Here is a 15,013-nt window from a genome sequence, read left to right on the forward strand (position 1 = left end):
AGTTAAAATATTATAATATTATATTATATACTATATATTATATATTTATATTTATTTTATTAATATAAGTTTATATTCTATAGTATATATTGATTAAATATTATATATAATATATAATATTAATATATTTATTAAGGAATAGAAGTTCTATCCTCCCCTTACCATCCAACCATCCAATTTTGATCAAGAGAACCACTCATCGTTTGATTTTAGATCCGACTTCTCAAAGTTTTTTTTTTTTAGTTTTTTTAATACAAATTATCTGAAAATGAAATTTGCTACATGCCATCTTCTAATTGGGGCGCACCTATAAAAAATATTACCAATAATTTTTCGATAAAAAATAATGACCAAAATACCTCTTGAAAATTTCAAGTATATTTTGGTCATTTTATTTCATTGAAAATATTTTTTTTATATTTTTCGCTAGTGCGTGTTTAATAGAGGCATGGACGTCCAAAATTGATGTCAAAATAGTTTATAGAAAAAAACTTAAAAATAAAATAGTGTAGAGACGTGATATTGTGATTGGGGCAATCTTAGTCCTCTATTCAGAATGGACGGTTGGATAAGAGGAAGTATATAAGTTTTATGTTGTAGGGAAAGCTTGCCCTACTTATTATATATTGATCACTGAAAAAGTATTGCTTTAGGTGCCTAATAATTTTTTTTGCTTTTTTTATGTGACTAAAACAAAACAATACATGTAAATTTAACATATTTTACAATTTTTTTGAATATTTTTACCAAAATTGCATTTTTCAAATAAAATCGGGGCACTAATCAGCCGATCTAGTGGGAATCGGTCGGACGAATCGGATCAGGACAGGACCGACTAGTCGGCCCGATCTGTTGTTTTGAATAAAAGCCACAACACCTTGATCATAAAGCAACATAATAAGCACAAACTTTTGGCTCAGGAGCCTCTAGATCGATGGAACATACTGTAGACGAAGAGAGTACACTAAAAATGTACAAAAAAAAGTGCATTAGCGGTCCACTTGATACAGACCATGGAAAGGAGATGAATGGCTGTCCACAGAAGGTCCATCATGGCAATATTTGAGGTTCTTCTTCACCCTCGATTGTTTGAACATTTGATAGATACACCACCCATGTACCTTCCAAGATACACATGTTGTACGCCACACACTCTGCCAGGTCGACTCAGTACTACCTTAATCATGGATGACTTGAACAATTTTCTTTCCAACATTGTCGCCGCGAAAGAGCCCCACAAAGGCAGATGGCAAACTCTCCAGGCCTAGTGAGATGTCCTCAAGGACATGTATCTCTCCCTGACGCAAATAATTGGAAGTGTCTTTGATGAATTCAGAGTATGATTGCAAGTAATCTGCTGCAAGGAAACCTTGGATAGTTATACGTTTGTATATTATCGCAAGTGTATCAGGTGCCGCCCTCTTGGTAGAGTCCGTGTACTCTGATATGGCACCACACACACCAATGCGGCCAAACACGTTCATGTTGGCCACAGCTGCCTCTAGCATCTCACCTCCAACGTTGTCGAAGTATATGTCAATTCCATCAGGGAAGTACCTAGCAAGAAGAAAACAAAGACATCACTATCATTTCCATATTTAAATATCTCTCACTATCATTTCCATATTTAAATCTCTCTCTCTCTCTTTGTTGTGTTTGGAAAAAAGAAACGAGTTCATAACACAATATTTATTAGGCAATATCTGGTTTTCTTCTACAGTAGTCATCCAATTATAGTCATACATGTCCATTGAGAATATAATGAGTACTGTTTGAACATGGCAATGGCACCCATACCTAATGTTGGATTGGTAAGCAGGTCCATCTGGACTGTCTATCAATGGAGTCATCATAATCATCATCCAAACCATATCCTAATTATTTGGGGTCAGCTATATGTATCATGTTTCTCCATTCCTCTATCAAGGGTCACACCCTCATTAAGACCAAAAGTCACCAATGGAGTGATGGACCATAATCAGTTTTCGTAAAGGAAAATGAAGATCATCTTAACCACAAATCCCAACATTGAGGAATGTGTAATTGCATAGTCACAGGTGCATGTCACCCTGTCAGATCAGAACTCAGTGCATGTCCAGGAGCGCACGCTTGCATGTGGACTCGTGCCACAATAGAAAGCAAATCATTCATTTCTTTTCTTTCTAGCACTGTGGACTTACCCACCACTATAAATGGTGTTTCCAATGTGGTAGATTGTGGCCTTCGTGTTTTTCTTGCAAAATATGAAAGCTTGCCAAGTTTTTCAAATTTTACTGTTAAACTTGGCAAGTCGATTCGTTTTGGCAATTATTCAGTCCAGCAAGTTCCATTACTAATTTATAGGAAGAGGCAAGATCAACATCCTCTGCAAACACTCTAATGCAAAAGTTCATCAACCTAAGACTTTGTTTTCTAATGTTAGCACAAAGCCAAACCCTATACCAAATGTTTCACTTACACATGCTTTTGGTTTAATGCTTTCGCTTTGCTAACAAAAACACAACTTTGTCAGCCCTTTAGTGTAAATTTCTTTTGGCCATGCTATTATCAAAAAACATATATATCTTTTGGCCATGCTCCCCATCACTAGAAAATAGAGGCCAAATCCTTTAAGGAAGTATCAAGTTTCTCAACCTCCTCATTGGGATCCATGAACTTTTAGCATTGTGATAGTGTTAATCCACATTGGTTGTGCTCCGTCATAACCTATATCTTCTCATGCATAACTTCAATAGCCATATTGGAGGGTCCAAGGATGCTCAAAAATCCAAATAACCAAGTCTACATGTCAAAAAACCAGTCCACAAGGCTCAGAGTTTAAAAAACAATCACAGAAAGAGGATATGATTAAGGTTGATATTTGATAATAACAGTCATTATGCCCTCCAATCATTATAATGGTAATATCCCTAGTGTTATAATGACTTTAATATATTTGTAAGCCTACTGTTTGGATGACAACCTTCCGCTTCACACAGAAATGGACAACATTGAAATACTGGTCCATATATCAAAAAGCTTTCAAGCCCTTTGGTCATTTGAGCATCAGTAGTGGCTCTAATACCCTTAGGCGATGTCTCTAAATTATAGTTGGTAATTTGCTTAGGGTTCTCTCAATGAGGCCCAGTACGTCTGATGTGGACTTCTATTCTCCTTGATACACACCACGCATCGAATATAAAACAAATGGTTCATCCAAAGGTGCTTATCACCTTCGACCTCCAACTTTTACCATAAACAGGCTAACACTAGTGTCAATGCAGAAGTTTGAGTGGTCAAAACTCAAGCCAACACCACTTACTCATCCAAGGAAAACAATCACAGATTTCTATGCCAATTAAACTAACCATCATTCCCAAACCTCACTAGGACCAGCTCTGTGTATTTCGCAAGCATCATTATGCAGGTATGGCTGAAACTAAGTGTAACTAGATTCGGCCTATTCAAGGTCAATGATGCAAGATTCTTTCAAGGATGCAACAAAGAACAAAAGATCAAGGACGCAAGGACAAGGGAAGCCTTACTTGGTCGTTCATACACTATACGCTAAGAAGATTTTAAGCCTGGACACTCGAAAAGGGGCACATGGTAAAGATTTATGTCCCTAACGTATATAGCAGCAACACATTCACAAAGCCAAGGAGGCACAACCACATGTGCTGGACGCTAAATGACAGTGAACCTCAGACCATTGTAAAATCAGTCAGGAGTTACTACTTAAAGAGGCCTACACCCTAGATTGATCAGTCCGTAGGAGACTGTTGAGAAGCTGATTTATTGCATATTCTAGAGATTAGACATAGCCTTTTTTCTTGCCTTCTTGGTACAAAATTTTGCGGCAAAAGGAACCAAGCAGCCTTTACCAGTAAGCAGTTAATTGCTTTCATGGACATTAGAAGGTTTTGATTGTACTTTAGTATTATTGCTTTAACATATTTCAAGGAGTAGGATGCAAGGCTTTAGCTTGCTCAAACATAGAAGGTGCACGTAGAGGCCTGGTTTGATTGAAAAAGACATGTTTCATGTAATAATTTGATATTTTCATGACTAAAATATTTTTCACGCGTCACGACTAATAATTAGATATTTCTTCAACAAAACAAATAGTGTTAGTTGAAAACAAAGTAAATATCTGAGAAAACGACGCAAAAAAACACATAATTTTATATTTCATGGACTTCTGAAAAGATGGAATCAAGTGATAAGGAGAGTGACTTACCGTTTTACTGTTGCTTTTAGATCAGGCTCATCCCTGTAATTGAATGCCTCATCGAAACCAAGCTTATCTTTCAGCAGATCAACCTGCAAATACCTTATGACACATAATAATCTGAACCTTTGCAGTGGCACCGTTGTTTCTTCACTAAGCGAATGGGGGTTGGTACGGAGACCCCGCCCCTTGTATTAATCTCAAAAGGCATTGATTTAAAAAACGGAGGCCGGTCCAGAAGGCCTGGGCGCATCGCCCAAGCCTAGGCCGTAAAACTGAGTTGTCCGTTGGCCGCCTAGGCGGCACAAAACCCACCTAGGTGGCCGCCTAGCGACCAGGGCCTGCGCCCCCCCCATAGATAGAAAAAATGATTTTTTTTTTTTTCGTTTTGTTATTTTGAAAGATTTAAAGGTTAAGAATAATGGCTTTTAGGTTCATTTGAACCCTAAACCTACAAGGAGCCCCTTTAGACTAAAAAAAACCTCCCAAAACTATATTTCATTGGATCGATCATCGAATCATCGAAGTGTTTCTCAAAGTTTTGGAGTTCAAGCAACCAAAGTAAGTGCATTTTTTAGATTGCTTGCTTTATTTTGAGATGTCTTCTTCAGGAGTTAGTCGGTGTAGAGATCCGGGTTGGAAATATGGATACAACCCGAATTTGTTAGATAAAATTTTTGTGAAAAAGATACAAAAGGAGGCATAACTAGTTTAAGAAACATCTTGCCGGTATTAAGAGGGACGTTGCCCCTTGTAAAAATGTTCCTGAAGCTGTCAGAGAGGAGATTAAGCAATTTTTAAGTTATGTAAAACAAAAACAAGAACAAAATCCTTGTCATAGATCTATTTCTGCTACTCCTAGAAAAAGTGATCCGGGTTGGAAGTATGGATATAACTCAAAGCCAAATGATAAAAATTGTATAAGGTGTAATTTTTGTGAAAAAGATAACAATGGGGGTATTAGCCGATTCAAAAAACACCTTGCTGGTGTTAGAGGTAATGTTGCTTCCTGTACAAAGGTTCCTAAAGCAGTTCGAGATGAGATTAAACATCTTTTGAATTTTGAAGAACCAAAAAAGGATGAATATAAGCCTTGTTCTATGAAAGTATCTTCTCCAGCTTCTAGTCGTCAGAGTGGTGATCCGAGTTGGAAGTATGGTTATATCACGAATCCAAGTGATAAAAATTGTAATAAATGTAATTATTGTGGAAAGGATACTAATGGGGGCATTTATTGGTTTAAAAAATACCTTGCCGATATTACAGGGGATGTTGCCCGTATAAAAATTCTCCTGACGCTACCAAGGAGGAAAAAGGGTACAACAGCCAAGACTCCTAGGGCCTCATCTGCACAGACTACACATACTAATAAGAGGAAGATAGAAGAAGAGGAGGAGGAAGAGGCAGATTCAGAATAAACAGCGGAGGATGAACGTTATATTGAAGAGGGAGATAACTCTGATGATGATAGCCTCGACTCTGATGCATATGATGAGGTTTGCGCTATTGATATTCTTTTTGATGATGATGATGATTGAAGACTCTTGCCTCTTGGTACTGAGTGTTGAGTGTTGAGTATGTTGACTGTTGTGTTGAGTCTGTTGACTGTTGACTTGTTTTGTTATACTGTATAGTCTAGTGTTGAGTCTGTTGACTGTTGTGTTGACTTTTGTCAGACTGTATATTTTCTAAAGTTCTATGTATTCTGTTGTGTTGGGTGTTGACTTTTATATCACTTGTATGGTTTTACAGTTTACTGTTTTAACAATATGGATTATCAAAATTATCTTCTCGACTTCTTTTTGTTTTTTGTTTTTTTCAAGTTGGATTGTTGGAATATGGTATATTGGGACAATGGGATTTTTATTTTTTTTCAACTGGGCAGCCGCCCAGGTTCTAGGCGTCCGCCTAGGCACTAGGCGGCTTGAACCCCCCAGGCCGCCTAGGACCCGCCTAGCGCTTTTTGATACACTGGTACAAAAGTTCTTGAAACAGTTCGAGATGAGATTAGACATCTTTTGAATTTTGAAGAACCAAAAAAGGATGAAAATAAGCCTTGTTCTATGGAAGTATCTTATCCAGCTTCTAGTCGTCGGAGTGGTGATCCGGGTTGAAAGTATGGTTATATCCCAAATCCAAGTGATAAAAATCGTATTAAATATAATTATTGTGGAAAGGATACTAATAGGGGCATTTATCGGTTTAAAAAACACCTTGTCAGTATTATGGGGGATGTTGCCCCGTGTAAAAATGCTCCCGAGGCTACCAAGAAGGAAATTATACAATATTTGAGTTTAGAGAAGCACAAGAAAAAGGGTACAGCAGCTACGACTCCTAGGGCCTCATCTACACAAACTACACATACTAGTAAGAAGAGGGTAGAAGAAGAAGAGGAGGAGGAAGAGGCAGATTCAGAAGAAACAGAGGAGGATGAACGTTATATTGAATAGGGAGATGACTCTGGTGATGATGGCCTTGACTCTGATGCATATGATGAGGCTTGCGCTATTGATATTCATTCTGATGATGATTGAAGACTCTCACCTCTTGTGCTAAGTGTTGAGTGTTGAGTCTGTTGACTGTTGTGTTGAGTCTGTTGACTGTTGTGTTGAGTCTGTTGACTGTTGACTTGTTTTGTTAGACTGTATAGTCTAGTGTTGAGTCTGTTGACTGTTGTGCTGACTTTTGTTAAACTATATATTTTCTAAATTTCTGTATATTTTTTGTTGTATTGGGTGTTGACTTTTATATCACTTGTATGGTTTTACAGTTTACTGTTTTAACAATATGGATTATCAAAATTCTCTTCTCGACTTCTATTTTTTTTTTTTTTTTTTTTCAAGTTGGATTGTTGGAATATGGTATATTGAGACAATGGGATTTTTATTTTTTTTCAACTGGGCAGCCGCCCAGGTTCTGGGGGCCCGCCTAGGCACTAGGCGGCCTGGACCCCCCAGGCCGCCTAAGACCCACCTAGCGCTTTTTGATACACTGCTTGGTCCATTGACGGTCATTACCCATGTGGGCTCACTTGACAGATGCCGCACTACTGTCGGTTGCCTCAATCAGTTTTTCGTAGTTCTGCTGCAATGCAATAGGGATGCTAAATCGCCATGGATATTGCAGCTAAAGTACAGAGGCAATTTGACATCGCGAGAACTCACACTGAAATTCAACCTAGCACCATCCAACCTCAAGCATTACTTATTGATTCTATTAAGCTAGTACAAATCCGAAGGCAAGAAAGTGGATGGGAAAGAAAGAAAGAGAAAGCTTGCTGGCTAGCGATGGGAATAAGAACGGCCAGCAAGCTGGCTAGACTGGCAGAATAAGGTAAGGCTGGCAAGCAAATGGAAGAGGAACTGATCAACAAAGTTGTTGGTTATGAGAGAATCTCCAAGCCATGTGCATTTTGCTTCTCTATGTGTCTTGATGAAGCTTTAAACCGATTAATGCTAAGGAAGGAATTCCAGCACCCACGAAAGGGCAGCACAACAAAGGGGCAAAGGAACTGAAGAGGACTAAGAAGCAGAATGAAAATGGGAAGAAAAAAACAGAGGAAAAGAAGCATGAGACATGAAACGAGTGAAAGGTAGTTTCTCAAGCTCTCAATCTCCAGAGTAATCGACAGCCCTACAAGTTCGGATCCAGGTATTCTATTGGCCAAGTCAAAGCAGAATCCCAATCCAGCAGATTCATTGGAGCATTCAACCAATCTTCAGCTCCAAACAACTTATTGGTTCTTTCGAATTTGGGCTCAGACCCCTTCGTACAGCCCATGGGCCTTCAGTTTGAATTTGAAATACCAAGTCCCAAACGCAGGAATTGATCTCAAGCCCAAAACAATTATAGAATACCAAAAAGGTGTGTCTAAACGTTACAATCACAAACTATAGCGAATGAAGAAACAAATTGTGTCAGGAAATAGCTTTGCTGCACATACTGTAGCTTTTTGAGCATTGTATTGAAGACTCTTGTAAACAGAGAACTCTTAAGAGCTACTTACCCTTTTATTCCTTCTGTATACCCTTTGTACTTATTTCAACATTAATACAATGTAATCAAGCCTCTAGTAACTTAGTGAATGAAAAAAACTTTGCTGCACATTGCAACTTATGAAGAGTATGTTGCATAAACAGCCCCAGAATAGCACAAAATCAGCGGAAATTTAGTATGTCAACCAATAGAATGCTCATGCTTCATATGGATGATACGAGTTTCAACATGGGGAATCTTTTACCAATATAATCCAAATGAAACCACCATGCTTCCAAGCAGAGTATGTTACATAAACAATGCAACCTCAATCAATATGCTATACCAAGATTTAAATAAGATAGCACTAATTGTAGCACCAGACCTGGAGAATGAACATGCCTCGATTTTCAAATGCATGCTGTGAGAGGGATACAAGTAATGCAGAAACATCAAAGTACTGTCCAACATCTAACCAAAAGGAAAGGAGACAGAGACAAAGGAAGAGACAAGAAGAAAGGGAAGGGATACCCTTTTCAGTAGTACTAGCAGAATATGGAGCAAGAAAAAACGCCAGGGACAGTAGCATATCGTAGATCCTCATCAATTAGAGTATGTAGTTGAGCATCACAATTTGAAATCTCATATGGTTGTGTACTCATACTCACAACTAGACAATAAACTATAGACTCATAATCTTGGGCCTAAAGTGTATATTATTCGAGATTAATACATCCGGTGGGTTTCCCTAACACTCTGCATAGTCTAGCAAAAAAAATTATGATAATAGAGGAAGAATCATTAAGCAAACGCTTGGCAATCTCAAATCTGTGTCCGAAAGGCATGTGTCTTCTTGTTCCAAATGCCATAACTAACAAACCTCAAATGATATTAAGAACTAAACCCGTGAATCATTATGCAGTATAGGGTTTTCTTGAAATCTCAGTGTTCAAGAAAACCCTATAATGCTAGAGAAAGGATAATCAAAAGAGAACCTTTCCACTGTGAAAGTTTAGGAACTACAAGAAAACCAAATAATGCTCTCTCTCTCTCTCTCTCTCTCTATATATATATATATATATATATAGAGAGAGAGAGAGAGAGAGAGAGTAATGAGAAAAAACCGTTTTTTAGCTCCAAGTAACACTACTGATAAAACTGAAAAACAAGAAAAATGCTAGAGAAAAACTAATCAAAACATAACCTTTTTCTTGCTTCCAGCACAGCCAACAGTGTAGCAGCCTGCAAGTTTTGCATATTGACCCACCATGCTTCCTACTGATCCTGAAGCTGTAGAGACAAAAACTTTATCTCCTTTCTTGGGTTTGCATACATACTGAAACCCAGCATATGCAGTAAACCCACTGAGTCCTGCACCAAAAAGAATGTAAAATTGAGGCTCTCTCTCTCTCTCTCCAAAACTAGTTCACTTACTCCAAGTTATTTCAATTTCTCCATGAATCAATGGCACCCAATAGATAAATCTTCTCTAGTTACTCCCCTCAAAACCAATTTCAAATTCCTCCATTAATGTATAACTCCTTCTCTAAGTGGTCTTCTCAGAATCCATTTCAAAATTCTCCATTAAAACATGATTCTGAGCTTTCTTTCACTAGAAAGTTAACCCCCACAAAGCAAAAGACGAAATATAAATACATAGAACAACAGAAAAAGAAAAAGGAAGCTAATTCCAAAACAGAGAAAACCAGAATATCATGAAAGAGGAAAAACAGAGAGCTATGTTTTTTGCTTATCCTTTAGAGAGAGAGAAAAGAAAAAGCCCAAAAAAAATTTAGAGAGAGAGGGAACTACGCAAAAAGAGTTAGAGAGAGAGAGAGAGAGAAAGGGATTGAGAAGATACCAAGAACTCCAACGTGATAAGATAAGGGGAATTCAGTGGATTCGATCTTTCTGAACACTCCACCACCACCATGAATGTTGGTGTACTCCTCCCAGCCAATAAGAGCAGCGACCAAGTCTCCTTTTTTGTAGCCTGCATTGTCCGATGCGACGACCTCGCCCACGCCATTGGCGTCGATGGCCTGTAAATGGATTCATATTCAATAGTGTTGGCAAAATCGAACCGTAATTGATAAACCGGTCGTCGGCGCGGAAGCGATTTAACCGATCTAATCGATAACTTGGCCGGTCTAATCGATAAACCGGTCCATTTAACCACTTTAACCAGGTATGCTCTAAATGATTAAAAAAAAGTTAAAAATATAAAAAGCATATAAAGAATGTCATTAAAACAAATCACACTCAAATAAAATTGAAAATTATTGAGAAAAATAGATTTTAAATAATCGATTTGTGTCTAAGAGTATTTTTAAATTTTTTTGATAATGATGAAAAAATATAAAAGTGAGTATTAATGACCACAATTTTTTTAATCTTTACTATAATATAAATAATATTTAAATAGTGTTAAAACATCGACTTGACCAACTCTTTTTTTAAAAAAAAATAAAAAAAATAAATTATATACAATATCGACCATTCTTTTTGTAAATACGTAGTAAATGACATATTGGTTAATAGATCTAATAGGCAACTAAATAGTAAATGGTGCGGTTAGTGGGTTTAATAATAAATTATTTAACTACATATTGGTTAATAGATCTAATAGACAACTAAATAGTATACGGTGCGGTTAGTGGGTTTAATAACAAATTATTTCTTTACAAGAACTTCGAAGTTTGATTCATGAGGGCAAGCAAATTTTTTGAACTCACCAATGTAATTTTTAGAATAATTGTTAAAATGAACCACATCAATATTTAAAAAATAAAACTGCTGATGGTGGCATTCAAAACCATGGTTCGTATTATGTATAGTCACCAGTGCTAACCAATATATCATTTTAAAACATTTAATATAAATGTGAAATGGTATTCTGTTTAAAATTTAAAAAATCGGTTGATCACCAAAACCACCAAAAATCGAAACCGATTCCGATCTAACCGGACGATTAGTGATTATATCGATCGATTTTACGAACATTGTATTCAATCCAGTTTTGCTGTATTCATATTTTTTTCTTTTTCCTCTCATAAGGGGGGAATGTGTACCGCTCCTTATACCGTGTGAACCTAAAAGCCCAAAGGTTGCTTTTATGCTGGAAAATCTCAACTCGCCCTTTAGATTTGTGGGCATAAAAGTAAAAGAAAAAAGATTTCTAGTCTTAAAAATAGTTCACTTTTTAACACATTATCGGATCGTATGTTTTTAAGTACTTTTAGATCTGCTTGATTGTCATTTTTTAAAAAAATTAAAATTTCATAATTAGTAAAAACAATAGATTTTCCTATAATGGTAAGGCTTCGAAGCAAGGAAAATATTTTCAACAAAATTTTGAGGTACACCTTACTTTAATAGTATAGAATTGACTCTGAATCAATGGGTGGATCATTCACCTATAAATTTCAATCGAATTATTGATCGGCGATTTAAAATAGGTTTAGATTGGGCTTAATAATGCACATTGACTTGCCAATTATGGGCTATCAATCGGTTGTGGTCGACCATGAACCTAACCGGTGGACCCAATGCAGGTTATAGGTCCAGGTCCAGAAGTATAGGTCTGAGAATAGGGCCGGGTCTAGGTCTAGGGCCCAATTGGGTCGGGTACTGCTGTTATATATAAACAATAACATTTTATTTCACGAATTACATAGAAATATTTCTAAAAAATATTATATTTTGGTATGTACGTAACTTGACCGGACAGATCCGGTCTCGGCCAACCCAGACCCAACCCGACCCATTTGGACCCCTAATTGCCATGGCTCCTCGTGCACACCTCTTATGGGTTGTGTATCATACACATTCTGTGAGCTATATTTATGTACAAATTTGTTGTGAAATTCATAACTCACTTGACCAAGAGGCAGTCGTTGAGAGAAGCTACTGGTTTCCTGAGAAGAACTGTAAAATTTCATCCGATTTACTTGGTATGGATCGATAGAGAGATAGAGATTCTTCACAATCACATCTCCTGAACCTTCTTTGGGTTCTAGAGAGAGAGTGGTAGTCTTGATTTCCAGGTCTGACTCACTTGGTGCCTCATTGATGTGATTCTTCAAGCTTACATACCTGTTGTGAACTTCCATGTTCCTGCTCTTGAGCTTTGAATCAAGATTGTTTAGAGAGAGAAAGGAAAGGAGAAAGCTTAGAGAGAGAAGCTAAGCTTTAAGCTTTGAATTAGAGTTGTTAGAGAGAGAAGCTAAGCTTTAAGCTTTGAATTAGAGTTGTTAGAGAGAGAGAAAATAAATAGGAAAGCATGATGGAGAGGGGTCACTCGTTCTTCAATGAGGACAAAAGAGCATTTGCTTGGGGTGCAATTTGTCGTGGATTCTATATCCACAGATGCTTCTGTTGAGTTTTTTGTGGTTTGTTGGTTTGGTAGGAGGTTTGTGTGAATGTCATTCATTCTAGAGAGAGAGAGAATGGGGTTGGGGTTGGGGTGAGGTAGTATCACCCGAACTTATACCGCCCGAACCGCTCTTAAAATTCGTTGTAAACTCAGGAACCGGCTCAAGCCGGTAAACTTTTCCTTTTTTTCGGGTCACCTTTTCCTTTTTGTCATTGTCTCCACCGACCCGCAACAAGCCCAACCCTCTGTCTTTACCCACAGTAACCCTAACTCTCTGTCAATAGCTTCTTCCTCTTTGTCAAATGAAAGCTTTAGAAACCTACCCTTTGTCAAATGCAAGAAAGCCGCAAGAACCTTACCCTCCTTCAAATGGAAGGAAGCCGTAGGAACCTAACCCCTCTGTCAATTGTTTCAATATAAGTCCCTCTCTCAATCGCTTCAATAATGGAAGGTTAAGTTTGCAATGGAAGGCATTGCTAATTATCACTAGTTTTAGGAAAGATGGGGTGGACTACTGCTACTTCAATCATGGAAGGTTACGTTTGTAAATGGATGTCATCTCGGGGAGAGATGGGTGGACTACTGCCACTTCAATAATGGAGAGTTAGGTTTGCAAATAGTAGGCATCGCTAGTTTTGAGAGAGATGGGGTGGACTACCACTCGATGTTACAGGTAGTGCGAGTGAAGCTTTAGAGATATTACTTCAATTTGGGCTGTGGTTGCTCTATGTTTTGCGAATATTTGATCTGTCAATATTTGCTTGAATTTGGACTATGGTTTGGGCTGTGGTTTGTTCATCAAAATACAAAATTTCAATTTGCATTGTGGTTCCTTCATGTTCTGTCAATATTTGCTTCAATTTGTGCTGCGGTTTGTTCATCAAAAACATAATAATACAATTGATTTGGTTAATTAAGAAAGTTTTTGTTTTTGGGTAATTGGTGCTTGTGGTTTGTTCATCAAAAACACAATAATATCAATTGATTTGGTTAATTATTCAAGTTTTTTTGGGGTAATTGGTGCTTATGGTTTGGGTTGTGGTTTGTTCATCAAAAACAAAATAATATCAATCGACTTGGTTAATTAAAAAAAAAAAAATTTGGAAAAAGTTTTTATAAGGATCCAACCTTATAATGTAGAACTACGGATGCACCTCAAAAATCCATCAAAAAATGTAGTTTTAATGTTGAAAAACCCTTTGATTGATCATCTCGATATTGAGATGTATGACCATGAAAAATAAAAAGATTTTAAGTCTCAAAAATAGTGCATTTTAAAACATATTATCTACACCATCCATTTTCAAGATTTTCATATGTCTATAAATCTACTTGATTTTAACCATTTTTTAAATTTAAAATTTTATAATTAGATGTAAAATAGATTTTGAGATAATCCTAATAACATTTACATCAAAATTATATACCATGATAAAATTTGAAGGTGTACCTTATCTCTATAGCTACGGATGCATCTATATGCCAGCTGCACCCTTTTTTTTTGGGTAATCTGAATATTTTGATTTTAGTTAATGTTTGTGCTCATAATGTTTTATGCTTTTTGCTTTTTTTGAAGGATCAAAAATCAAATGAACAAAAGTTCTATTGGTCTAACTTTCATTTTTTTTTACTTCTTTTTTTTATATAGTGGTTGTGTGGTTACTGCTCTTCCTCTTACTCTCATTTCTGTTAGAGAGAAAAAGCGATAGAGAGAGTTAGGGTTTACAAGGTTAGAAAGAGATAATGAGATTAGAAATATAGTATGGCACGAGATAGAGAGAGAGAGCATGGAGCGCGTGATAGGTGGGATGGGTAAGGGAGACGCAACTTGAGAGAGCCAATTGTTAAGTTTGTTTCCAAATTAGCAATATGTTGATTGGTGTAATCCCAGCCATTCTTTTAGATCCGACATATCAGATTATTTTATTTTTAGTTTTTATTTTATAAATTATATGAATATAAAATTTGGTACCTTTGATCATTTTAAGGGGACGCACCTAAAAACTATATAAATAAAATGTTTTCAATAAAATAAAATAACCAAAATACTCCTAAAACCTTAAGGGGTATTTTGGTTATTTTATTTTGCCAATAATATTTTTTCATATTCTTTCAAGTGTGAGTTTAAGAGATGAGTGGACGTCCAAAATTTGGTGTCAAAATGTTTTGTAGAAAAAACAATAAAAATAAAACAGTGTAGTGTAATTGAATATTAAGTATAGAAAGCTTCCCCTACTTTAATACAATTTTAAGTTAGGAAAAATGTTATATAAGGTGGCAACCTTAAATTATAGAAACAAGGTGCACCTCAAAAATCTGATAAAAACAAGTGTTATCAAGTTGGAAAATCTTCCAATTGAATATCTCAACCTTGAGATTATGGAGATACGAAAAAAAAAAATAAAAAAATTCAAGTCTTAAAAATGGGAAATGCCCTTGTGAGACTCTTCCAC

At 36.6% G+C, this 15,013-nt stretch overlaps 1 protein-coding gene across 2 annotated transcripts; it reads right to left on the reverse strand.

Moving 5' to 3' along the window:
* Positions 1-855: 855 nt before the first annotated feature.
* On the reverse strand, positions 856-13,548 carry LOC18428389 (2-alkenal reductase (NADP(+)-dependent)). Of its 2 annotated transcripts, XM_006837709.4 has the most exons (5): positions 12,064-13,548; positions 10,047-10,227; positions 9,390-9,556; positions 4,220-4,302; positions 856-1,557 (listed from the first exon to the last, which is right to left on the reverse strand). In XM_006837709.4, exons 1-5 carry the CDS (start codon positions 12,295-12,297, stop codon positions 1,179-1,181), a joined length of 1,044 nt encoding a protein of 347 aa, XP_006837772.1. In that variant the 5' UTR covers positions 12,298-13,548; the 3' UTR covers positions 856-1,178. The 2 variants fall into 2 exon arrangements, with proteins under 2 accessions (XP_006837772.1, XP_088722660.1); XM_088866534.1 differs by lacking the exon at positions 4,220-4,302.
* Between the last annotated feature and the right edge of the window lie 1,465 nt (positions 13,549-15,013).

The sequence above is a fragment of the Amborella trichopoda genome, chromosome 5 (assembly GCF_054954075.1).
Source record: "Amborella trichopoda isolate Santa Cruz 75 chromosome 5, AtrichopodaSantaCruz75HAP2 v2.0, whole genome shotgun sequence".
NCBI classification, from domain to species: domain Eukaryota; kingdom Viridiplantae; phylum Streptophyta; class Magnoliopsida; order Amborellales; family Amborellaceae; genus Amborella; species Amborella trichopoda.